The sequence below is a fragment of the Eurosta solidaginis genome, chromosome 2 (genome assembly GCF_040869045.1).
Source record: "Eurosta solidaginis isolate ZX-2024a chromosome 2, ASM4086904v1, whole genome shotgun sequence".
Lineage (NCBI taxonomy): Eukaryota > Metazoa > Arthropoda > Insecta > Diptera > Tephritidae > Eurosta > Eurosta solidaginis.
This window is the reverse complement of record NC_090320.1, coordinates 241,132,769-241,158,966: the sequence shown is the minus strand read 5'-3', so window position 1 is coordinate 241,158,966 and position 26,198 is coordinate 241,132,769. Positions and strand designations below refer to the sequence as shown.

The window sequence follows — 26,198 nt, the reverse complement described above, 5'->3', positions numbered from 1 at the left end:
TACTGTATTAAAAAATAAAATACATTGACAATTTTTAAATAGACAAATTGATAAGCAGGCTAACGTGAATAGCACATATATTTTATTTTCTCCTTGCGGACGGGGCCGCGGGTAAAGGCTAGTGTCTACATATATGTACGTACACGCAGCGGAGAAGAGACGCACAAGCACATGCAGGTATCTTATCTGAGATGCTCCCAAAGGTATGCAATTATAATTGTGCTCACATATACACGCGCATATGAGAAGCTATAAACGTAGTAATTTTATAGCTGATAACCATAGTAAATTCTAGAAATGGAAGCGCCTAGAAGTATGCGAACGAGAAATCACAGAGTATAAAAGGCAGCAATAGTAGACGAACGACCATCAGTTTGATTTAAGACGCTATCTGGCGAGCAATAGAAGTGTTATTTTGAAAGTAGTCTAATAAAGGCCATTTTGCATTATTAAATAGTGGAGTTATTTATTCAACAGTTTAGCGATTCGAACATTAGCAGAAGGTTGCAAATAAGCGGAGTTCAGTAAATTCGTTACAATATCATACTGCATATCTCAGATGAAGTAATGATAGGATAATGAAAATTGGTAAGGAGCTATATGACGTTAAGTCCTAACACCTCCAGTAAAATGTGGAATTGGGAAAAAAGGGACGTGGCACCTTCCCTACAAATGGGATTTTTCAGAACTATGGCTGCCGTACAAACTTAGGTTATTTTAACACCTCAAGTTTGACTGCATTGTTGAGTTTGGCTGTTATTCCGTTTGGGCGTTTAGTAATCTGCCGCCGTTAAAAAAATTTGTTAGCTTCAGTTTATCTACATCTATAAAAATGAAATTCTGTGTGTTCCCTAGGGAAACGTATTTCCCACACTTCAATCATCACCAAATTTTGGCTATAGGCAGGGTTGCCGCTAATTTAAATTTTTAGTAACCAGAATTTTCCCAAAAAGTAACCAAAAGTGGAAAATGGTAACCAAACCGAAAAAGTTTGCGTTTTCGCTGGCAGAATTGATATTTATTTTATTTTAGCGTATATGTAACGTAAAAAAAGAATTAAGAATACATTTTTTTTACATTTTTTTGATAAAACAAAAACATAAAATCATGTTATTACATATGCTGTGTGTATGAGTATGAAAAATAATTTGTGTAACATTAGAAGTAATTACATACCTAAATGTGTGATGAGATCAAAAGTAAATGCAATTACAAATAATAATAAATACATTCGATTAAACATAATTTTAGCCGACCATACGTAATTCTTTTCATTTCCTTTTGGACACAACTCTTTTGATGGCATTATGCTGTTTATAGTTTTAAAATCTATATTGTCTCTTAGCTTCGTTTTAATTAAAGCTAAGTCGGAAAACTTTCTTTCTGCCACCGCTGAACTATGTGGCAATGACAATAACTTCATTACAAATTGCGTAAGATTAAACAGGTCTCTCCCAAACCCATTCTGTTATCAACATGCAACTTTTTCCCAAACAAACCGATAATAACCACCCTACAAAAATTGTTGGATTACGTGTTCCATTTTCTTCATGTTGGAGTACTCTAACAATACTCCTTTGCAACGCGTTTGCGGAACACCATCAGCCGATCATTGCTCGTTTTTTAACGACCGTGATCACGACACTATGACGATCGAACAGAGTTGCCAAAAGTAAAATATTGCATACAAATAACTGATAATAAAATTTTACTATGGCAACTCTGATAAAATGCAACCGCGCCCTGGTTTTATGTATACATACTATAGTATAGAGAAATATTAGTTTCTTTATTCACGCAAATGCTAAATAACATAAGAATATTCGTAGTAAAAAATATAAAAGTTATATTGCCCCTCTTCATTTACTTTCATTTTAAATTAAATTTACTCCGATAATTCTTTCCGACACACTTCCTCTTTAGTACTTTGGCATATGATCCTCTGTGGGTGCTCCATGGAGTACTACAGTGAAAGTACTTTGGAAAGTACTCTACGTATGTACTCTATGGAATACTCACAAACAAAGCGAGAGTGGGATCACCTACTCTCCTAGGACATCGCAATGTTAATTGGAGCACATTTTTTGTATGAATACAGATCAGTTTTGGAACACTCCTATACTCCCAAAGGAGTATTCCTTACATTATTTATGGAGTACTCGCGGTTTTTGAAGGGCAGCCATGACAAGAATTTGGCAAAGATCGATAGTTGCGATAACGAATATCTATAGATGGCAGTGTCACCGCTTTACATAGAGGCCACACCATTGAATTTTAAATCAAATTTGCCTTAATATATCAAAATCACTCTAGATGTTACTTGTTGCAAAATAAAGATCGAAAATATAATTTATAAGTATCAAAGTGCACAGTTTAAATTCGCATAACCCATAGTTTGAGAGGTCAGAAAATTGTCTCCGAGGCTACCGGGCTAGTACCGAAATCATATCCGGTAAACGACTGCCGCATATTCCACGTTATATTTAGCCTTGCACGTGTATTTTTTAAGTTACAACTACAACAACAACCTAGCAATCATATTGCGGACTGAAGAACAAAAATGTATAACCTTGAAATTGCTAGGTTAGCTGATGTAAACAACTTTAGAATTTTTCAGAATAAAAAAACCTAGCAAATAATGGAATAGGTGCGACCAAGGGCGCAACAAATTAAATGGGGCTACACTGAAATGACAGCCCTTGGTCGCGAAAAATCCCGAGGCGCTCCGGTACATAGAACCGGCTGCCTTGGGAAGCAGCCAGTACATCGTCACGCTCTTTAAAGTCGAATATAATCTCTGACTTGAGGTTGGCTGTCATTAGATACAGTCATAAGATGAGAAAGACCTATAGGTCACATATCTGTGGCAATTTGAAAAAGCAACCTAATTCGAGTTAGGGTAAAAGTGATATTCTGGCTTCATAACAGAAATCCGTTACAGATCTCCCTGTGTTACTTACTCATAGTCCTAGCGCCAAATGGCTGCTTTTCAGATAAAGGTCTATATGTATCGCCATTATATTAACTCGAATTAGGTTGTCTTTTCGAATTGCCACAGATATATGTAACGACGCACAGTGGCGCCTTTTGAGTTTTTTCTTTGCAAAAATCATAACTTTTGAACCAATGAATATATTTTAAAAATTTAAAATCAAATGATATCTAATTATTTGAAGTTTTATTGTGTGAAAGCTCAGAATGTCACAGATACAGGGTGCTTCAAAAAAATTCGTCAAACTCGAAAATTTTTAGAAAAATGCAAAAAAAAAATGTCCTAGTAACCATCGCCGTTTGTAAACTTACAATTTTTCTCTAATATCAATTACAAAATGTTTTTAGTAAAAAATAAAAAAAATAATAAAATAAGATTTGTTTTATAATGACATATTTAAGCATTAAATAAGATAAACTAATGATTTTGATAAGATAGCGTGGCACTTCCCACTTATGATAAAAAGTTGTATCTAAGTAGTCACGTAATCAATAACTACCAAAATCGATGGACGTATTGTTTCTTTTAAATGGCAATACTCTTATAAAACTCAAATGTCCGTTTTTGGTGCCACAATAACAAGGTGCTTCAAAATTCATCGTAAAATTTTACATGTTTTTTTTCTTTTAATTTACAAGCCAAATATGTGTTTTATTAATAACTAAAAGTTATTGAAAGTGGTTCAATGAAATTTTATTTGAGCTCAAGATTAAACAGCCAAAGAATTTTGGAAAAGGGGAGTGGCACTGCCCATTTATGCTAAAAAGTTTGATCTTAGTAACCGCTTTACCAATTTGTACCAAACTCGATAGACGTATTGATTTCTATAAAAATTTAATACTCGTTTGAAGGCGAAATGCCTAAGCTTTAAAATAAATTTAATAAACTTTAGAGAAATGCAATAACGAAAAGTATATATTTATAAATTACTAAATTAATGAATTCTTTTATTTGAAATAAAAAATTAACTTGTACATAGATATCTTATTTTTCAATAAAGTAACAAAATTGATTAGTAAATCTGTTTTTCATTGTTGTGATAAGAAATGAGAAACTTATTTTATCTTAACATAGTCATCGTCACTGGCACATATATCTAACAAAGCAACCATTTCTGAGCTATACGCATCTGTAGGATCTTTTTGTGTTCTTACATACCTCATAGATGATATGACAGGATCAGAAGAGATAGTTAACATGTTGAAAAGGTATTCGTTTTGTCTAACTCGTGATACTTTGCAGGTGTTCATACATCTATATCTTTTGTAGTCCTTGTTCTTAGATTCTTGAGCTTCTTCAGACAATTCTCCTAATGGTAAGCACTGGTACTCTTTTAAATCTTTTCCATGTGCTAAAATTTTATGTACCGTTGGTGTAAGTTTCTTCTCAGGATACTTTTGACGCAGCATCTCTGTAGTTTTAGATGCATATTCTCCAAATTCGGGTCCATTAACTGGTTCATTTAAAATATTTAAAATTACTCCCAATCTTTTCACAATATCTCTATCAACTCCTGTTATGCGAGCAGTCACTTCATCGTTTTCAAAAAATCTTCTTGAGGAGTTACCATCATTTGTATTTCCGTATCCATACTTTGGACAGTCAACTCTAAGGCTTTATAGAATGCATCCTTAATTATTTTTTTTGTCCTGTTTTGTTTCTCCTTACATGTTGTATTGTCGTCGAAAACATCTCCTTGTTGTGGCAGTGTATAAGCCAGCTTCAAAACAAATTCCATACGTCTTATCCTAGCTTGCAAATGAGATATTCCATACTCATAATTTAGTTCGTCAGTGATTGAATCATCAAGATTTTCAAAGTCCTTTTGGCTCTTCTTAGAAATTGGACGTTTCATTGTAGATGTCGTATTTGTTATTAAGTTCAAAAATTTTCCATCGACCATTGTTAGAAGAAAATCATGCTTTATTGTAATAACATTCCCCTCTTCAATTTCAATTATTGTTGGTTCTAATTTGGCAATTTGATTTTTTATATCACTCACTGTAGCTTTTATGAGTTCCGAAGACTCCTTCTCGTATTTAAATAATATCGGGCGGCACAATATAGTTGATGACGGACGTGGATTTTTCCAATATTCTGAAGCTTCATCTTTTAGTCGTAATGGAACAATAGAAGCCAGAAACATATTACTATCTGTAATTGGGTCATCGTCTACATTTATTCTTTGTTTATTTGCGCTTTGTCCTGATGATCCATCACAGCCCCACTTAGTTATCAAGGCTAGCTCCTTTGGCAGTGATTTCAACTTTTCTTCAGTAAAACTTTGAAGGAGTCATGTAGACGTATGATACATTAGGTTTTGTAGCTCAATTTCAGCTGATACTTCAGTTATTTTGGGACTTAGAGGAACTGCTTCTTTCTTGGCTTGAGTAATTTTTTTGTATCCAGGTAAAATATCGGCATTACGGCGCAATAATGACTTACGCAATATAATATATTTTTTCTTCGTTAAACCGAGATCTATAAACAGCGCCAAAGCTTCTTCGGGAGTGTATTTCCTAGGTAGCGCATTTGGTGGTGTGGGAATGCTGTTTTTGATCCTCATCAGTCGCACTGGACTTGCTACCGCAACTGCTCCTGTTATATGAGACTTCACGTTTTCTTCGTCTTTTTTATATTTAATAGCCAGGCTTCTGAAAGATGAGTCGTGGCCATAGCTTTTGTGGTATCAGACAGCTTCCTTTTCCTTGCGTAGGTAGAACACTCTTCTATGGGTTTTGTTGGTCTCCCTCTAGTTGGATTGGTTGACGTGCTAGGCGTTTCTTCGTCCAAAAAAGTTTTGTCAGCTAGCCACTTTTCATGCTTTCTTAGAAATTTTGAATTGTTACAATAGACGTCCTTCCATTTTCTTTCTATCATAATGTATTGTAAACCAAATTTTTCTTCCATGCCTTCCTTTTCTTTAATGCTTGTTTCACTCGCTAATTCTCTCATAATAGCCTCAACGAAGTCCCGTCTTGACTTTGTAGATTTAAACACCGCAAATAGTTTCGAGTTTTCTAGATACATATTGGAATTGGCCACCGGTAGCGTGCTCCGCCTATCACACCGTATGCCCTGGGTTCGCACCCCGGGCAAAGCAACATCAAAATTTTAGAAATAAGGTTTTTCAATTAGAAGAAAATTTGTCTAAGCGGGGTCGCCCCTCGGCAGTGTTTGGCAAGCGCTCCGGGTGTATTTCTGCCATTAAAAGCTCTCAGTGAAAACTCATCTGCCTTGCAGATGCCGTTCGGAGTCGGCATAAAACATGTAGGCCCCGTCCGGCCAATTTGTAGGGAAAATCCATAGGAGCACGACGCAAATTGGAAGAGAAGCTCGGCCTTAGATCTCTTCGGAGGTTATCGCGCCTTACATTTATTTATTTTTTTATTAGAATTGGCTTCGAGTGTATCTGACTAAATATTAAACTGTGAAATATATTTAAAAATACTATTCAGTTTATTTAAGTAAACAGAATACTTAGTTCCTTAATCTCCAAAAGACGAATAATAATGTGCATTGTATGATGGATAGCTTTATATACCTTAGGGCGGGTCGATTTAAAAATCGCTCATTGCTCTGTGAAAATCGTATTCTAGGGATCAAAATAAGAAACTTTGCCGAAGGAACCATACCTCTAAAACGAATTCTGATTGTAAGTCCTTAAAGGAAAATAGATAGACCCACCATTAAGTATACCGAAATAATCAGGTTGAAGAGCTTAGTTGATTTAGCCATGTCCGTCTGAGTCTGTCCGTCTGTCTGTTTGTTTGCAAACTAGTCCCTCAATTTTTGAGATATCTTGATAAAATTTGGTGAGCGGGTGTATTTGGGTGTCTGATTAGACATTTGTCGGAACGGGCCGGATCGGACCACTATAGCATATATCCTCCATACAACCGATTTTTCAGAAAAAGAGGATTTTTGTAATATCTTACTCAATTTAACAGATTGAAGCTTCAAACTTCACCATATACTTTCGTATATTGCACATATTGTTGCCTGAAAAAATTGATGAGATCGGTCGTATATATAGTATATATCCCCCACAACCGATTCTTCAGATAAGAAACTTTTCGTAATTACTGCCCTATTTTAAGAGCTAGAGGCTTCAAATTTCACCGATTGCTTACGTATATGGCATATATTGTTGTCTGAAAAAATCATAGAGATCGGTTGTATATATAGTATATATCTCATACAACCGATTGTTCAGATAAGAAACTTTTCGCAATTTCTACCCCATTCTAACAGCTATAAGCTTCAAATTTCACCGATTGCTTACGTATATAGTATATATTGTTGTGTCAAAAAATCATAGAGATCGGTGATATATATAATATATATATGATGGTATATATAGTATATATATATAGTATATATACATATATAGTATATATATATATTTTTTTTTTGCGATTTCGGCCCCATTTTAACAGTTTCACCAAATGCTTACGTGTATAGCACATATTGATGTCTGAAAAAACCATTGAGATCGGTGGTATACATAGAATATATCTCATACAACCGATTGTTCAGATAAGAAACTTTGCGCAATTTCTTCCCCATTTTAACAGCTAGAAGCTTCAAATTACACTTTATTTGATGTAAAAAGTGAAGTTGCAGCTGGACGCAGGTAGACCTTATGAATTTAGGTAACTGAATATTTCACAAATAACTACTGTTAATTTGACGGAGCACATATTTTAACATTTTTTATTTTTTCCATCAAAGTTTTAAAAAGGGCCTAAAAATAGGCATTTCGAAAAACAGGTATATCCGCCAACTTTTACCAAAAAAAAAAACCATTTTTTTTTTTGTTTCAATCCTAAATTAAATTATCTTTAATAGCTATACAAGAAAACGACAACCGGCCGCCCTGTTTACTCACAAAACCATTTTAAATACAACGAAAAAGAAGAAAAATTTCAAATTTTTCGCAATGTTGTAAATTGGTCAACTTTGAGCGGCTCTACCTGGTAAACTATAATTTTCTGTGAAAAAAAGGAAAATTCTCTATTAGAAACATGTATTAGATTTAGCGAACGCTTCATGATTTTTTTTATTTTTGCCATGCTTTAACGGCAGATGCGCCACTGTGCGACGGCGATAAAAAGGGCATTTATTTTAAGAGTGAATAAAAGCGAAACTTATAAACATATACTTAAAAGTGCGGTAAAAATATAAAAGGGCGGTAAACGCTGAACTTATCCTTTAAAATATGGACTTATCAATTTTTTCCATAAGAAGTAGACATACCGGATCATTTAATTCGGAACAATTTCAGGACCACTTCGAAAATATTTCTGGTATCATTTGCAAATAGCTTCAAAACCATTTCGAGACTGTTTCGGAACAATTTTGGGGTAGTTGAAGGGTACCCGGAACACTTGCGGACTATTTTTGGAATCATTTCGAAACTATTTCTAAAAAATTCATAAAATAATGCAAAAACTATCTTAAAATTGCTCCCAGTTGGTCCCGAAATGATTCTGAAGTAATCCTGTAACTGTCTCGAAATGGTTTCGAAATAGTCTTGAAATTATCCTGAAGTTATTCCGAAATGATAATATCACGAAATGCACCCGAAAGGATGCTTCAACTGGCCCCAAAATAGTCCAGAAGCAGTCTCAAAATAGTTTAGAAGTTATACCGATATCTAAATATATCATTACCAAAAACTAATAAAGTAAAGAAATTTGATATTTAGATGATACCTAAAGCAACCCCGAAGTGGTTCTGAAATTGTTCCGAATTAAATGATTCGGCATGTCTGTTTCTTATCGAAACAAGTAAAGGAGTCTAAGTTCGGGTGTAACCGAACATTATATACTCAGCGTGAGCTTCATTTGTACATTTCATTTCAGATAAATTACTTTTCTACATAACACGTGGCACCGCCCGTTTAAAAAAAATGTCTCCCCATTTGCTCTTACAACAAAACTTGATAAGTGAAATATCAGTGATTCAAAACTATTTCTTGCTAAGTTATAGCTTATTATTCTATGTCTACGACCCTTTTAAACTTGTTTTATATCTAAGTTGCCGTGGTCTTTAACCGATCCCGTCCATTTTTACTAGAAATATTTTCTGCTATAAAGATACGATATGTTAATTTTTCTTCGAGTTATGGCTCCCGAAACATAGAAAATTGCATAGTCATAAAAGGGGCGGTGCCACGCCCATTTTTTATATTTGAAGTTTTCCTATTTATTGTTATAAATACACTTGGGAAATGAAATACCATTGATATAAAGGTCTTTTTTGCAAATATATAGCCTGTCTTATTCGTCCAGGACCCTTTTAAAATCTTTTATATAAAAGTGGGCGATTTCGTTAATTTTTCTTCAAAGCATTCCTTATAGTAAAGGCAACGTCTGTGCCGAATTTTGTTAAGATAAGTTTAACGATTTTTGATTTATGATTAATAATATTTGTAAAATAGATTTTATCACAAGTGGGCGGTGCCACGCCCATTAAAATTTTTTTTTTTTCAAATTTTTATCAAGAGTCCACACGTTAAATTTCAACATCCTGCGTCTGCGAAAAAAAAATTTTTGTCAGCTGCATGAATTACTGAATTATATGTTTTAAAGTGCGCTGATTTCAAAAGTCATGGCCATTTTTTTCTTACCTATCCAGAATCAACCACGACATACAAAATGTATGCCCCGCTTGCAATGTGTCCCCACATGACATCAACCATCTCTTTAATTGTAATGTGGAACCAAAGCCTCTAACACCCCTTTCATTATGGTCCACCCCTGTCGAAACAGCAAGTTTCCTTGGACTCCTGTTAGAGGACATTGATGACAATTTGTGATCTGTCGCACCTATTAGGTGGGTCGAAGCACTGCTACAACAACAACAACAACAACATAAACAAATAAAAATTACCAAAAATAAATTATTACTTTTTTTATATTATATAATTTATTTATATTTATACCTTTATATTAAGTCCCTTTCATGTTTTTCACCTCATTTCCATACGAATTTTTGACCCACGGAAAAGTCTTTTTCGGTAACTTCCCGTTGAGCTAGACACTTGATACTTAGAACCTAGTTCAGATCTGAGAGACACTACAATGTAAGTGAAAAAATCCGCTAGGTGGCGCACGGATCGAGATATACAGAAAATTTATTTTAAAATGGAAATTTTGCGATCGACTTTTAACTAACTTCTCGGTGATCCAGAGACTTGAAACTTAGCACATAGTTTGCGAGTCGATGGAAAACAAAATGACGGCAAGTGGCAGACGAATCGAGATAAACGAAAATCCCTAAAAATCTCTGAAAAAATGCAGGGAATCTTGCGATCGATTTTTAAGTAACTTCGCGGTGAGCTAGAGACGTGAAACTTGGGCCGTGAGTCAGAACCCGGTGACAATGCAATATTTGATCAAAGAAAAATTTGCTAGGTGGCGCATGGATCGAGATATTAGGAAAATTAATTTTAATTTGGGAATTTTTCAATCAATTTTTAACTAACTTCCCGCCCGGTTACCTAGAGACTTGAAACTTAGCACATAGTTCGAGACCCGGTGACAATACAATCTATAGAAAATAAAGTTCCGCTAGGTGGCGTGCTAATTGAGATAAATACAAATCCCTGAAAAACGAGGGGAATCTTGCGATCAATTTTTGAGTAACTTGCCGGTGAGATAGAGACTTGAAACTTGGGCCGTGGGACGGAACCCGGTGACAATGAAACATTTGATCAAAAGAAAAATCTAGATGGAACGCGGATCGAGATAGTAAGAAAACAAATTTTAGTTTGGGAATCTCTCAATCCATTTTTAACTAACTTCCCGGTTACCTAGAGACTTGAAACTTGGCACTTAGTTAGAGGCCTGGTGACAATACAACTTATAGAAAACAAAGTTCCGCTAGGTGGCGCGCTAATCAAGATAACTGCAAATCCTTTAAAAATGGGGGGAATCTTGCGATCGATTTTCGAGTAACCTCCCGCTGAGATAGAGACATGAAACTTGGGCCGTAAGTCAGAACCCGGTTACAATGCAATATTTTATCAAAAAAATTCAACTAGGTGGCGCTTGGATCGAGATATTGAGAAAATTAGTTTTAAATTGGGAATCTTGCAATCAATTTTTAACTAACTTCCTGGATATCTAGGACTTGGAACCTGAAATATAGTTTAAACTCGGTGACAATGCAATGTTTGATTAAAAAATTTGAGCTACGTAATGCACAAGTTGAGCTATTTAGAAGATTAAGCCATACCCCCATAGCTAGCCTCCTGAGTCTTGCAGGCGTTGTAGAATTCCACCTCGTTGAAGGCCCAACTCAATGCACGTCCTTGCATACTTTTAGGCGTACGCGACTTTCTCCGCGATCCTTTTAGACTTTCAGGCGTATGCGAATTTCTTCACGATTTTCAGCAGTGCAAATTAAGTAGCTGACAAACGAGTTGCTATTTTTAACAAATAAATAAGGATAAGAATTTTCACTTAGGAATTAATTAAATTACTAATCAAAGTTGCAATTGCCTTTTTGTAGATAAAATTAAAATATAAAAAATTTTAAGGACTACCTTTATATAAATGGACCAAAAAATAGAAGGCAATTTTTCCTTTAATACAGACATAGTCTTGTTGAATTTTGACTAAAAACTTTAACAATAGCTTTTGTAAAAGAATTTTGGGATTTAAAATTATAAAGGTGGAGCGCAATCTTTCAATTTAAGGCAAACCATGTACTTGGGATTAACTAATTGATTATTTAAAATTTAAACACGCGCAAGGACGTGCATTGAGTTGGGCCTTCAACCAAAGAGGATAGATATATCTATCATCTTTGGTTATACAGCCTTAAGAAGTCAGCTATGTTGAGACGGACAGCATAGCAAAAGATATGGTGAATTCCTCTTACAGCCGTCCTACAATTTCCACAAAGTTTTAGAACTCTACAATGCACCATCTTATATTTAAAGAGTTTTTGGTTATATATTAATGCCACCAGAGGTTTGTGTCTCCGATTTTAGGTACACCCTGTTTTGTCGCTAGTTATTTAACCACTGCCGCTATATGGGTCTCCTAAGCATTATCTAAGAGAGGATAAGCTTTTTTTTACGCGCAAACGTAAACGTATACGCGTGTAAAAAAACACGGCTATTATAAGCTGTGAAATATTTTTATACTCAGTTGAGCAGAGCTCACAGAGTATATTAACTTTGATTGGATAACGGTTGGTTGTACAGGTATAAAGGAATCGAGATAGATATAGACTTCCATATATCAAAATCATCAGTATCGAAAAAAAATTTGATTGAGCCATGTCCGTCCGTCCGTCCGTCTGTCCGTTAACACGATAACTTGAGTAAATTTTGAGGTATCTCGATGCAATTTGGTATGTAGGTTCCTGGGCACTCATCTCAGATCGCTATTTAAAATGAACGATATCGGACTATAACCACGCCCACTTTTTCGATATCGAAAATTTCGAAAAACAGAAAAAATGCGATAATTCATTGCCAAAGACGGATAAAGCGATGAAACTTGGTAGGAGGGTTGACCTTATGACGCAAAATAGAAAATTAGCAAAACTTTGGACAATGGGCTTGGCACTGCCCACTTTTAAAAGAAGGTAATTTAAAAGTTTTGCAATCTGTAATTTGTCAGTCGTTGAAGATATCATGATGAAATTTGGCAGGAACGTTACTACTATTGCTATATATGTGCTAAATAAAAATCAGCAAAATCGGATGAAGAACACGCCCACTTTTTAAAAAAAAATTTTTTTAAAGTCAAATTTTAACAAAAAATTGAATATCTTTACTGTATATAAGTAAATTATGTCAACATTCAACTCCAGTAATGATATGGTGCAAAAAAATACAAAAATAAAAGAAAATTTCAAAATGGGCGTGGCTCCGCCATTTTTCATTTAGTTTATCTAGAATACTTTTAATGCCACAAGTCGAACAAAAATTTACCAATCCTTCTGAAATTTGGTAGGGGCATAGATTCTATGACGGTAGCTGTGGGGGGATGGAGGGGATGGCCTGAAGGTTTAATGTGGCCACATAAATCGTTCCCGAGATGGTCGGGCTAGCACCTTAATGGTGCTGTGGTACCGGTACCGGATCTGTATCCGGCAAAGGACCATTACATCGATAACACTCTCCAACGCCTTGGGGAAGACCCCTTATCGCTACAACAACAACAAAGCAGGTTGTTGAAGTGCTATTTGAATGGCATGAAGAAACCCCTTCCTCATCCGTACCTCAAGCCAACGCTGAGCTCAATCCTGAGGATAAGTGAAAGCGAAAATTTCAACACAATAACTAGTACTGAAAACTGTGAAACATACGATAGAATTTCAAAAGACTAAATTTAACTGTTTTATATGTGTCAACGAATATATTTAAGCTTTAAAGTACGGTTTTAATTTATTATAAAGAAAAAGCCTTTGAAATATGTTAATTCTTCATACATAAGCTTATAACCAAATAAAAGTATTTTTATAATGAAACAATGAAAATTTCGCTGATTTTAAATAATTGAACTTACTAATTGCGCATCACTTCAAAATTCTCATTAGAAACCCATTAGAAATCAACGTTAGAATTCGATTCGACTGTTTAGGCCTAAAACTTAAACTACTAAATACAATTCATTATTAAAATCACTTAGTTCTATTGAATATGCTGTCTGAATGCCATGTGATTCCGATCAGCATATTTACTAGCATGAAAAACGGACGAGTATGGGAGACACTCTTTTAAGGTAGGTTGGAAATTACGCGTTTTCAATCCTCCAGTGCTCCCAGCATAAGGCAACAAAATTTTGAACATATATTTTCATTTATGACGCTGTCGGAATGCATGAAGATTCCTATCAGCACAGCTCAACATATAATGGGAGGTTGAAAAGGACGTGTTTCCAATCCCCCCCCCAAATTTTGTTTGGCCTTATTTTATTTATTAACTGGTATCTCAAAGTGATGAGCAATGTTTATTGGAAGGTTGGAAAGAACGTGTTTCCAATCCTGTCTCGAATCACGCTGAAAGGACGTTGTATCCCATCAACGCAGCCACTGTCGCACAGTGTTTCGTGTAGAACAAGCTAGCTGGACAAAATTATTTTATGAGATTTTCCGTTTCATATGCAGTCATTTATTACAACTACGTCATTTTTTTCAGCCATATGTTCTTTTTTTTATTGTTTTCCAAAATTTTACTTCATATGCATACATTTGCTTATTTCATATACAGTAATTCATGTGAATAAGTGACATAGATCCAAAAAAATTTAAAGGACTTAAGAATATTACTTTATTGTACTTAAATCGAATGGACTACAAATCTCAATACTCTAAAAAATTCTAAAAATTCGGAAAAAATAATTAAAATTTTTTATGAAAATCATAAAGATTTTTTGCAAATTCAAACACAAAAAATTGGCTAAAGCACTCCTTTATTCAAAATTTTCAAACAATAAATATTTTTTTTAAAGCAAACGAAACATTATTTTGATACATGTAGTTATTCATGTTCTTTATGAAACCTCTTATTCATTTCCTTGATACTTTGACGAGTCCTTTTCCGAATTCCATCTTCATTTTCTCGCTTAAGCAGCCAACAGTAGTCAGCAAGCATAGTGACATCCCATCGCCCTTGGTACCTTCTCTCGATATCACGGACATCCTGGTGAAATCGCTCCCCCTGCTCTTCACTGTAAGCTCCCAGGTTTTCAGGAAAATATTCTATGTGAGAGTGTAAAAAATGGACCATGGTTTTATAGTGAGGATCCTTAGTATTTCCCAAAAACTTTCGCACTAGAACGATACCCAAGCTTCTTTTTCCTTCTCATTCATAGTTTACACAAATGAAGGGTCCGTTAAAAGTTTTCTTATGTCGGGGCCGGCGAAAACTCCCTCTTTCAACTTTGCTTCTGACAGCTTCGGGAATTTTGTATATAAATATTGGAAACAGTATCCATCCTTTTGCAGCGATTTTACAAATTCTTTCATCAACCCAAATTTGATATGGAGAGGGGGCAACAAAACCTTTTCTGGTGAAACCAAGGCAGTGTTTATAACATTTTCCTCTCCAGGTTTTAAAGTTCCTGGCGATGGCTAATCACTTTTTTTCCAGTGCTGTGTTCTGGCTCTACTATCCCACAAGCATAAGAAGCATGAGTATTTGGTATAGCCTGCCTGCTGACCCAAAAGCATTGTCAGTATTTTGAAGTCCCCACAAATTATACATTGATGGTCTTGATACTTGATTTTTTCCAGAATAATGGCCAAATCGTTATAATCTTCTTTCATATGCACAGAATGTCCAATCGGAATCGAGGCAAATTTATTTCCATTGTGCAATAATACTGCTTTAAGGCTAGTCTTAGATGAGTCAATGAATAGGCGCCATTCAGATGAGTCATACTTTACATCAAAGCATGTATGAGTTCTTCCACATTATTGCATAAAACTAAATTTCCTTCTTTTGAGAAAAACTGGGTAAATTCTTTTTCTCGGTGTTGTACTAGTAGAAAGAAGTGGCAGGTGATAAAAGATTTTTATTTTTTAATCTAGAACCTAACAGTTCGGATGCATCTTCTGAAAGACCTAAATCTCTTACTAAATCATTGAGCTCACCTTGAGAAAATAGTTGAGTCCTTCCATCTTCGTCAAAAGATAAATCTGAGCTTGATTCACTTGGAGGTAATGTAGCTTCGTCTCCAACTCACTAGGGTATACATCCAAACTGGAAGGTGGCTCCGGGATAGATATCTCGGAGCTATGGGGCACTGGACGTATAGCTGAGTCAAGATTAGGATAACTTATGTTTCTTTTGTTTTTTGAATTGAATCCCTTTACGACAACTGATCAGAAGTAGCAGTCAGTGGTATGATTTTACTGCTCACGCCATATCATAGGAATTCCAAATCGAAATGCATTTTTCTTTCCCTTAAACCACAAACGAAGATCTTCTTCGCATCTTCTCCCCACCTTATGCGGGGCCCATGGTTTATCTTGATCACCAACTTTCAATTTAAAGTAGGCAAAATAAACTTTCCTTACAAAATCACCTATATTTCTCTGTTGACTTTTAATAGTGAATTCACCACAGATATAACAAAAACTGTTTGGAGAAAAATATCACAACCCCTTGTAGCCACGATTAACATGCCAACCTAATAAAACCGCACTGCGTTTTTTTAGCGTACGCAAACAACCCGCGTTTTTTGCCCTAACCCAAATAAGAATGCGTTGCGACAATGTAAAGCAATCATGCAAACGTCAAATCTAAATGTCACACAGAACAAAAATTGGAAATCGAGTTAGGTTTTCACGCAGCAAATTCAATTTGGGTTGCTCTCATACAAGTAGGGATGCAAACGATACATCGATGTTTTTAATACATCGATAGTATCGGATGAAAATCCGATGTTTAACATCGATGTTTCAAATTACTCAATATCGAAAAATTGCCGATACATCGATGTCAACTTTGAGGTTGTTTCGAACATCCACATCTCTAAAGTTGCATTTATTGACTCCATTCTTTTTTTTTTTTTTTGTTAAGTTGCTGCAAACTGATGTAAAAATGGTAAGTTATTAATAATAATTGTTTTAAACTATGATGTGACTTCTAATGAATATTTTATACTAAATAAATGAGTGAATATCTTAATCGAAAATGCAGTATGGCCAGTGCAAAGGCGTGAGGTAAATATGTAGATCGTGAAGTAGTATCCCGGACTTTTTGGAATAATTTTATTATGTGGATAATAATTAATTTTTACATCGCCTTTGATTACCTTTGGTAACAGCGTAATAGTTTTTATTTTCAGCTACTTTGACCAACATTGTTTTTATTTAATAATGCGCTGCTTTTTGATTACTTTTAAAAGGAAGTTGCTTGCACTGCTATCATTTGAAATTATTAATATTAAATTAAAACAAAATTGCACATTTTTAATAATTTCTATTTTCCACCAGCTTCTTGCCGAAATCAATATGCCGAACAAAAGTTAGGTGTGGCGCTATTTTAAAAAATTAAGTGCCAATTCCTCAAAGTGTCTATTTTAACTTTGGCCGGTAACTGCATACATATATAATAAAACCTCTGCACATTGTAAAGGGGCCTTTAAAATACATTTCTGGTCGACTTTTCTTAAAAATTCCTCGATTTCGGGGTGTGTGAGCTAATGTCACAAACTAGGCCACTATAAATATCATCCCACCCACTAGAGCCACGTAGTTATTCCTAAATTGAATTCTACTGAAAAAAACATCGGAAAACATCGATGTATCGATGTTGCTCCTCAAAATTTGCATCCCTACATACAAGTTGTATGTGCATGAGACATTTTTGACAGAAAATGACTTGCGTGCGTTTATATTACGTTGGCATGTAACAGACAACAGCACCGTTCACTTGAATATCAGTATGTCGACTGAGAGCCATAGTGTACCTATACCAAGTGTGTTCACTAAGCGATAAACGTCAAAACTACAAACAGCCTCGCTCACCTGATGGAAATCTCAGGTCTAGAGTCGCATTTTTGGTCTCAACGACAACATTTTTGACTACCAATCGTATCGACTTTTTCAATTTTTCAATCATTCGGAGCATTCGGTAATGGTATCCATTTTGAATTCGCTGTCATTCCGAATCCAGCGAGTGCCTGTCAGAATGCTTGACAGATAAGTCAACACACTTGTACTTGTACACTATGCTGAGAGCTTTTCTTTGTTTCAAGCGATATACATCATTTGACTTGTCTCAACATGTTAAAACATTCCCAGTCTCACCAACAGCCAAGGCGAATTCATTACATGGTGATATCAAGTGAGCAGCTGATTGCTTGTTCTTCCGCTTGTTGTTGGTAGTTCTCATAGTTCTCACCTTGCTCTCACCTTATATGAATTCGCCTTCCCAACAGCTCAGGTTGTTTTTCTCCATTATCAAATAAAAATCATGTAGGTTTATTACCAATGAACATAGATACTGCAATATACATAAAAACTTATGTGATATAATAATTTAAATATTTTTTCTGTTTTTAGGAGGTCAAAATCTGTAAGAAAATGTAAAAAAATCCTATGCAGTTTTTTGGTCGCAGACTTGTGTTATTTACTAAATAATCAGGTTTTTTGTATTTTCCAAAATGTTATATATATAATATATATCCGATTTCGCTAATTTTCAATACCAATCTATTCTGGGTCCAGATAACCTAGTGTACCAAATTTGGTGAAGATATCTCAATATTTACTCAAGTTATCGTGTTAACGGACAGACGGACGGACGGACATGGCTCAATCAAATTTTTTTTCGATACTGATGATTTTGACATATGGAAGTCTATATCTATCTCGATTCCTTTATACCTGTACAACCAACCGTTACCTAATCAAAGTTAATATACTCTGTGTGCAAAGCACTCTGAGTATAAAAAGCGATAAGTCCATGTTTTAAGGAATAAGCTTTTGCTGCTGTTTTTTTCTCGCACTTTTACGTATATGTTTATAAGTTTCGCTTTTATTCCCTCATAAAATAATTCACTTTATAACGCCGGTATTTCAAATATCCCAAAAAAAACTTAAAAATTTGGTGTACTTTGTATTTCAGCAAGACAACAGCTCCATTACTACAAGCAAGTCCTTCCCACAAACGAAATACAACACAAAATTAATTATCGATGAACGCACAAACCTACCACCGGCTGAAATGTACACGCAGCTACAAGTTCAAGTTGATTTAAGAAAAAAACTAAGAAAAATGAGAGCTAAAATTAAATGGAGCCAAGCACAACATATCACTTGCAGCCGCAAGCTCTATGAAAGGATATTACCAACTGCAAGCGAGCTATTAAGCAGACTAAACCGCAGGTGGGTATTCGTAAATATTGAAAGTGTTTTGAATTATAAATTAAAATTTATAGCTGCATTGCAATGAGAAAATTCAAATTGAAGCATCCCAAAGTACATACAAACATAGACGATTTTGTAATAAGCTCCTCCAAACACAACTTATTGCGTGAAATTCTCACTCGTGAAGTAACCGACGATTTGGTTAACGAAATTTTTGAGAATTGTAATACAGTAGGAAAAAATAAGCGATGCCCACTGTCTACCGCTGCCGTGCAGGGGAACCTTTCTTCACATCTTCAAGTGGAATATGATTATAATCATTTGACATTAGTTGAAAATAGAGATATGCCAAACTGTTGCATAGATACTAACTCTAATATAGAGTGCGCTGGTGAAAATTTTGTAAGTTTTTATGAAAAATTATTACATATCATCACATTTTTACTTCCTTTATATTAGGTCGGTTGAATGCTTGTCCGCTTTTCATACAAATCTTGCAATCGATTTTTAAGTTACTTCTCATTGAGCTACAAACGTGAAACTTTACACACAGGTTAGACCACCGCACAGTGTTTCGTGTAGAACAAGCTAGCTGGACAAAATTATTTTATGAGATTTTCCGTTTCATATGCAGTCATTTATTACAACTACGTCATTTTTTTCAGCCATATCTTCTTTTTTTTTCCAACATTTTACTTCATATGCATACATTTGCTTATTTCATATACAGTAACTCATGTGAATAAGTGACATAGATCCAAAAAAATTTAAAGGACTTAAGAATATTACTTTATTGTACTTAAATTGAATGGACTACAAATCTCAATACTCTAAAAAATTCTAAAAATTCGGAAAAAAAATTAAAATTTTTTATGAAAATTCGTCGAATTTTTCAAACATTTTTTAAATATAATTTAGTTTTTCTTATAGATCGTGACAAATTTTCTGATGGGAAATTAGTTAAAATATGAAAATTCGTCGAATTTTTCAAAAATTTTTTAAATATAATTTAATTTTTGTTATAGATCGTGACAAATTTTCTCATGGGAAATTAGTTAAAATAAATTTGCGGAAGCGAAAATAGTAAGAATTGTCCAAAAAGGGGTGTCTACTTATTTATGTGAGTGACTGTACATATGTACATACATATTTTGTATTTATTTGAGTATTTATCCTGGCACTACAATTTTTACAAAATTATTTTACAGTACCAGTCAGGAATGTAAAAGTGAATTACAATAATAATAATAACAATTTAAATAATTAAATTAATTATGTGAAAATTACTTATTACAAAAACTTAAAAGTAAAGTATCACACAAAGTAGAAACAACAATAGATTTAAATTAAATAAAAACTGATCCAACAAAAAGTTATAGGGTAGGTTATCTTTTATAATTATGTTATTATTCGCTATCATCACTTTCATTCGATGAGTCACTTGTGGAATAGTCATGAGCATCAGCAACACTACTGTGAAAGCTTGAAACAACTGGTGTATTTATTGACTCCTCAACATTATCGGGGGACAGTAAATTTAAGATTTCTGAAGTCAGACTTTTAAATTTTTTCTTAGGTATCTCCCTAAAACTGTTAACTAAAGGATCCGATGTTATAAGCAACATATTCATAAGATCTCTATTCGTGGCTTCCCGCGACTGCTTTTGTGTGTTATCATCCCTGAATCGTCTCAAATCTTTGTTACGGGCTTCCTGTGCTTCCTCAGAAAGTTGACCAATAGGTAAAATTGCTGATTTTATAATATCAGTACTATGCACTAAGATTTTATGAACTGTAACAGACATATTAAACCTGGATAGAGATCTATGTTTAGTTTTTTAGTCTCGACCGCAAATTTTTCAAATCTTTAGATATTTATATTGTACCCAGATGATAATGCGCGAAGGAGAGTGTCGAATCTTCTGATGAGCGTTACATCCAATCCCGTAATATCAGCACTAGCCTCAGAATTTTCGAAAAACCTACGAGCAGTGTTGCCGTCATTGGTATTGCCGAAACCTGGTTTTGGTTTATCTACTATCAATCCAAGTACACTTTTAAATTTATTCTGGATTTCGTTGGAACGTAGCTTTACACTCTCTTTACCTGCCTCATTCCTAAGCTGCCATTTTTTTACTTCGAGACGATAACTTATCTGAAGCAAGCATTCAGAACATCTTATCCATGCATGGAAAGTAGACAAACCAAAACCAAGATTATCTCGGTTAGGCGTAAAGTCCCGTAACTCATTATTCATATCTTTTGGAGTGGTACCACAAATATAACACTTTTGTGCGGAAGAAGTTTCAGTCAAAGCATTGCAAACTTTTCCGTCAATCATTGTTAGAAGCATATTGTGATTTATGGAAACTTCGTATTCTTCGAGCATGTACTTTGTTGGCAACAACGCATTTATCTCCTCTAAAACTTTGTTCGTTTCAAAAACAATAAAATCTTTTGTTTCTTTAGAAAAAAATAAATTTAATTGGACGACAATACATGGTAGAAGAAGGTCGAGGATTCTGCCAAACAACGTTACCTTTTTCATCCTGTAATTGAAGAGGAACGAAAGAAAATATAAACAAAGACTCATCAGTGTCAGAACTGCATGTAAACTTTTGCTTATATGTGCTATTGCCAGAGCTTCCATCGCAACCCCACTTGCTGATTAAAGTATTCGTCAAGTTTGTAGGTAATAAACTAACAAAAACTTCTTGATTTGCTAAAACTAAACGCACAACAGTTTTATCTAATACGGACTGGACTTTAATTTCCGCACGTGTTTCACCCACATCAATTTCATTTGGATAGCAATCTGCCTTAGCTTTTCTTAGACTATAAAATGATGGATAAACCTTATGGCCTGCCTTGATGCTCCACTTCCGAGTCGTTTTGTACCCATGAGTCGTCGACTTGCTATCTACGTAGTATGCTAAAGCTTCTACATTGCTCAAGCATCTTGCATCTGGCTCACATGTCATCTTTTTGCCGGATATTTGAGTGGTTTCCTGTGATTTGTTTATAATGTTAGCAACATTTCTGTTGCCGGACATACGCGTTGATACTTCTGCCGCATAAAGTAACCCACCAGAACTTCTAGACTGCAAGAAGCCATCCACTCATCGCCGCTTGGTTTTTTCACTGCAACTAACAAAGTCCTTCTTTCGTCTTCCGGGGCCGGGGTTACCTGAAGAAGTGGTTGGTTGGTCTGATGGCATCTTTGAATCCACCGTTTTTGTAAATGTGAAGTCTGGACCCGAAAGCCACTCCGAGTTTTTATTCAAAAATCGCTCCTTATGTCTTCCAGAAGTGTTCCACTTTTGATCCAGCTTCGACGAATATACCGATATTTGTAAGCTTAAACTTTTTATCGAATACTCGTCTGATTCGCTTAAATCGTACTTAAGTACAACAAAACTCAATAATTCTTTATATCTGGTTTCCTTCAAATGTTGAACCCAAATGTCAAAAAACTCCGTTCTTGGTCCGGTTATAACTAAACTGCTTGTGTTGTTGATTTTCCGACAGGGTGAATAGTTGATGATTGTTGTGCTGCCATCTGAAGTGTCGTTGATCGTTCTGATTTGTTATCAGTTGTGCAGTATTTATATTACATTCAGGTATTGGCGTAGATGCTACCAAATGGGGTTGTTTTGTGTAGCGTTCCTGTGTGGTTATACCTGCATTAAGATTGCTTTGTATGTACCTGTTTTTATGCCTTGGTGACTGGTGCGGTAGGTTGTGGCAGGTTGAAGTCAGTTGTTCCCTGTACCTGGGAATTGGTTTTGCCGTTTGTAGATCAGCTTTAAAGGTTCAAATATCTGTAGAGATAACTAAATCTACAAAAAAAAAATTAAAATAGATGTGCAAAGAATTCGCAATGGGTTTTTCTTTCGATTATTAGATAATACTTGCGACTATAACATATGTAAAATTTAGCCCGGATGTCCGCGGATGTATGTAACTTTTTGTCCCCAAAGTTAAAAATATAGAGAAAAAATACCTTTTCTTCTTAATAACGGAATGTTAAATATATTGAAAATACTCTAATTGCGAAAGAATTACTATTAAAAAATTTTACTTACCTTCGAGCTTAGAATCCATCAAAAAAATTATATAAAAGTGTTCACTTAAAAGAAATATGAAGCTTAATATTCAACAAGAATTTTGCAAATTAATCAATGCATTTTACGGCCACTCCTGCCTTCTTACTTCAATTTCTCAATATATATGAGCAAAAATATCAAAAAAAGGCAAAAATCCAGTTAGTTTCTTTCATTTCTCATTACATTTTTCTTGGAATAAGATCTTTGTTTTTGTCCAGCTAGCTTGTTCTACACGAAACACTGTGCACCGTGACAATGCAATAAAAGGAAAAAAATCCGTTAAGTGGCGCACAAATCGAAAAATTAGATAAGAATTTGAAAATTTTCAAATCAGGTTTTAAGTAACTTCTCGATGAGCTAGAGACTTGAAATTTCAAACTTAATTCAGAGGTCGATGACAGCCGATGACACGATACAAAAATAATCGCTAGGGGGTGCACGGGATGAGATATTTAGAAAAATTGTACGAAACGGAAGGAATTTTGGGATTGATTTTTATGTAAATTCTCATTGAGCTACAACTGTAAAACTTCACAGATAGGATAAGACGCCGAGAAAATTTAAGAAAAGGAGAAACAAGTAAGGAAGGCTAAGTTCGGGTGTAACCGAACATTACATACTCAGTTGAGAGCTATGGAGACAAAATAAGGGAAAATCACCATGTAGGAAAATGAACCCTGGAATGTGTTTGTATGACATGTGTATCAAATGGAAGGTATTAAAGAGTATTTTAAGAGGGAGTGGGACATAGTTCTATAGGTGGACGCCATTTAAGGATATCGCCATAAAGGTGGACCAGAGCTGACTCTAGAATTTATTTGTACGATATGGGTATCAAATGAAAGGTGTTAATGAGTTTTTTTTTAAAAGGGAGTGGGCCTTAGTTCTATAGGTGGGACGCCTTTTCGAGATATCGCCATAAACGTGGACCAGGCATGACTCTAGAATTTGTTTGTACGATATGGGTATCAAATGAAAGGTGTTAATGAGTATTTTAAAAGGGAGTGGGCCTTAGTTCTATAGGTGGATCCCTTTTTGAGATATCGCCATAAAGGTGGACCAGGGGTGACTCTAGAATGCGTTTGTACAATATGGGTATCAAACGAAAGGTGTTGATGAGTATTTTAAAAGGGAGTGGGCCTTAGATCTATGGGTGGACGCCTTTTCGAGATTTCGCAATAATGGTGGACCAGGGGTGACTCTAGAATTTGTTTGTATGATATGGGTATCAAATGAAAGGTGTTAATGAGTATTTTAAAAGGGAGTGGGCCCTAGTTCTATTGGTGGACGCCTTTTCGAGATATCACCATAAAGGTGGACCAGGGATGACTCTAGAATTTGTTTCTACGATATGGGTATCAAATGAAAGGTGTTAACCCATTAAGCCCGGCACGTTGCGTTTGCGCAACGTTTGCGACTTCGCATATATTACACAGATTTTAAGAAAATTTTACGAAAAAAACAACTAAAATTTAATAAAAGTGAACTTATTTAAAATGTGTTATACTTATATTTGAATCTAGTAAAGATTTATACACATTTATATTCGTTTGAATTCCCGCAATTTTTTTGGTGTTTTTTTCTTAAATTATTAAAAAATACTTTCGATTTAAAAGTAAAAAAAATCTCCTTGTTAACAGTGTTTTGTCTTAGCAAATTACCTGAAAATAAATTTTGGCAAAGTTTATATTGCAACATATAGCAAATATATTAAATTAAAAGTTTACGTTGCGCAAATGCAACGTTAGGACTTAACGCTATGCATTTTTTCAATCGGCAGCACTCAGCCCTGTGAGCAGCTGATACTCTTTATTTACCTTTTCTGTTAAGAAAGAGTGTGACGTTCTTTCTTTGCAAAATGTTTTCTAAAAAGTATTTATCTAAAAGAGAAATAGAAAATATAGTTAATGAATCGGACGAGGAGGATGAAGTCGTAAATAATATAAACAAGTAAGGAAGGCTAAGCTCGGGTGTAACCGAACATTACATACTCAATTGAGAGCTATGGAGACAAAATAAGGAAAATCACCATGTAGGAAAATGAACCCTGGAATGTGTTTGTATGACATGTGTATCAAATGGAAGGTATTAAAGAGTATTTTAAGAGGGAGTGGGCCATAGTTCTATAGGTGGACGCCATTTAAGGATATCGCCATAAAGGTGGACCAGAGCTGACTCTAGAATTTGTTTGTACGATATGGGTATCAAATGAAAGGTGTTAATGAGTTTTTTTTTAAAAGGGAGTGGGCCTTAGTTCTATAGGTGGACGCCGTTTCGAGATATCGCCATAAAGGTGGACCAGGGGTGTCTCTAGAATGTGTTTGTGCAATATGGGTATCAAACGAAAGGTGTTACTGAGCATTTTAAGAGGGAGTGGGCATTAGGTCTATAGGTGGACGCCTTTTCGAGATATCGCCATTAGGGTGGGCCAGGGGTGACTCTAGAATGTGTTTGTACGATATGGGTATCAAATGAAAGGTGGTAATGACTATTTTAATAGGGAGTAATCCTTAGTTCTATAGGTGGACGCCTTTTCGAGATATCGCCATAAAGGTGGACCAAGGGTGACTCTAGAATGTTTGTACGATATGGGTATCAAACGAAAGGTGTTACTGAGCATTTTAAGAGGGAGTGGGCATTAGGTCTATAGGTGGACGCCTTTTCGAGATATCGCCATTAGGGTGGGCCAGGGTGACTCTAGAATGTGTTTGTACGATATGGGTATCAAATTAAAGGTGGTAATGAGTATTTTAAAAGGGAGTAATCCTTAGTTCTATAGGTGGACGCCTTTTAGAGATATCGCCATAAAGGTGGACCAAGGGTGACTCTAGAATGTTTGTACGATATGGGTATTAAACGAAAGGTGTTACTGAGCATTTTAAGAGGGAGTGGGCATTAGGTCTATAGGTGGATGTAGTTATTGAAACTACGTTTTTATTTTATAGTAAAAATTTAAATTATATTTTTTAAACCGCCTAAAAATATACGTCAATATTTTTTTATTTTTTTACAACCATGAAAATTTTTGAAAATTGAAAATCATTATTGAAACTTAAAATATTGATAATACATTTAAAAATTAAAAAGTTTAAAGTAACTAAAATACATACTTGAATAAAGATTATAAGAACCCTACATTACTCCCCCTTCAAGAAAATTTATCGTTAAACAAATTGAATGTAACTCTCTTTTTATGTAAATTCTTGGTGTTGTTTGTGCCTGTTATCTCAATTATTGCAGGTTTTAATCTATCA

At 34.9% G+C, this 26,198-nt stretch overlaps 1 protein-coding gene across 7 annotated transcripts in view; it reads left to right on the top strand.

Moving 5' to 3' along the window:
- LOC137240730 (uncharacterized) overlaps positions 1-26,198 on the top strand; it is a 66,322-nt gene that overhangs the window by 24,880 nt on the left and 15,244 nt on the right. For 6 of the 7 annotated variants that reach the window (XM_067767359.1, XM_067767358.1, XM_067767357.1 and 3 more), the window contains 2 exons: positions 18,597-18,856; positions 18,910-19,240. In XM_067767359.1, coding sequence (XP_067623460.1) covers positions 18,597-18,856; positions 18,910-19,240 — 591 coding nt within the window. Of the gene's footprint in view, positions 1-18,596; positions 18,857-18,909; positions 19,241-19,297; positions 19,392-26,198 lie in introns of all 7 variants that reach the window. The other variant, XR_010949814.1, reaches the window with a different exon arrangement.